General features: G+C 58.8%; 1 protein-coding gene across 1 annotated transcript; it reads right to left on the bottom strand.

Annotated features, from left to right (window-relative positions):
- Positions 1-212: 212 nt before the first annotated feature.
- Positions 213-537, bottom strand: LOC127752292 (uncharacterized; the record flags this gene model as incomplete). The annotated part of the gene is made up of 1 exon (XM_052277187.1): positions 213-537. A coding segment is annotated over exon 1 (283 nt), but the record flags the coding sequence as incomplete, so codon positions are not given.
- Positions 538-1,680: the final 1,143 nt, after the last annotated feature.

Raw genomic sequence — 1,680 nt, 5'->3', positions numbered from 1 at the left:
AATTTGAAAAATACTCGTTTTCTTAAATACATTTTTTCGAAGGAACGATATTACTTTGGCTGGCACGAAATTTTCTCTACAGTAAAGAGGATTTCTTTCCCTCAAAGAAGCGGTTTTCTGGATGATGGGCCGGCGTCCGGGCGTCAACCCTAAATTAAGCGAGCTACGAGGGATAAATTAAGAGAGCTACAGTACAGTGGAGCTCAACTTACCGTTGAGGACGTGCAGCAGGACGCTGGCCGAGTCCAGGTTGCTGGGCGAGCACGTGTAGTTGCCCGAGTCCTCCCGCGTGGCGCCGTACAGCACGAGCGTGCCCACCGTCGTGTCGGCGCCCGACCGCTCCACTCGGATGTCCTTGGTGCCCTGCTTGTAGTTGAGCACCCGCACGCCGTCGTGGTACCAGAAGATGTAGGCCGGCTCCTCCAGCGACTGCGTGATGACGCATTTGAGGTTCACCGTGGAGCCCGTCTTCACGTAGATGTCGGACGCGCCCATGATCTCGATCTTCGGCACTGCAAAACACAAAGACGAGTCGGAATTAGGCACAGGCGGTTTCAGACCTTCCCCTCACCACTCGGACTGAGTCCAGTGTGCAAATTGCGAGATTAAATTTGAGATTATCGCGCAGAAGGGTCAACCCAATGTCGCTGCGCGCGCTCGATACCCCGACCGCCCTCGGCCGCGCATCGAGGTTTGTGTAACTTGGCACTCGTGATCGTGTTTTCATCCTCCCCGACGATTCAATTACACATCTCAGATTTCGCGCCCCGTCCGACAGGCTAGGCCGGCCAGTTCCCTCCTCTGCCGCGCATAATCAAACGACCTTGAGATTTTCTTTCAAGGACTTCGCAATTGGCCTCCAAAGCCTCCCCCCCAGCAGCGGCGCCCGACCCCGCCGCCGCCATGCACTCGAAGGCAGAGGCATAATGCTGAAAAACAAAACCCGCTCGGCCCGGCCGGGTGGCGCCAGATTAGAACGGGCGGCCTCTTTCTGCCCGCTTGTCATAGAACACACCCCCGCCGTGCCGACCGGCTGGCGACCAGCCCCACGCCCGCACCCCGCCCGCGCGCCTCTATCCCAATCCTTTCCACAACTCAATTTCCGATGAATGAGGCCGCACGACATCAAAGACACCCAATTCACGGTTTTCGTCTTCTTGCGGTGATTCCAATCTCGCTCTCCCACTACCGCCCGCCGCCCGCCCGTCTCTCTCTCTTTCCAAAGTTTTGCGGCCTCGCACGCGCGCGTCTGTTCGCAACGATAGCAGATTGCAGCGCCGCCGCGACGCGTTTCTTAGTTAGGGAGATGGCCGATAGGGCGCGCGCCAAACTTCTAAAGAGGGGGGGGGGCAGGGCTAGAGTAGTTTAGTTTAGACCTCTTCGCGGGGCGTGCGTACTGCGAGAACGGGCCAAGTATAAAGAGTCTAGTCATAGTGAGGAGTCGGGTCGCCGCGAGACGCCCGCCAGCCGCCGGGTAGGCAACCACTCGACATCGAGGTCTAGCGGGTCTGCCTACCCCCACGGGGGCTCAGCACCGCGTGGGGCCGCCTGGGCACATGCGAGAGCGGGCGCGTTGCAGCGGAAAAACCCCTCCTCAACCCGGGGAGAGTTAGCGAGGAAGAGGGATGAAAGAGCGCGAGTGAGAGAGGGAGAGAGAGAGAGAGGGAGAGAGAGAGAGAG

Source organism: Frankliniella occidentalis, unplaced genomic scaffold (assembly GCF_000697945.3).
Source record: "Frankliniella occidentalis isolate FOCC.00 unplaced genomic scaffold, Focc_3.1 Scaffold6019, whole genome shotgun sequence".
Classification (NCBI taxonomy): Eukaryota; Metazoa; Arthropoda; class Insecta; order Thysanoptera; family Thripidae; genus Frankliniella; species Frankliniella occidentalis.
The sequence above is the reverse complement of the archived record's forward strand: the minus strand, read 5'-3'. Positions and strand labels throughout refer to the sequence as shown.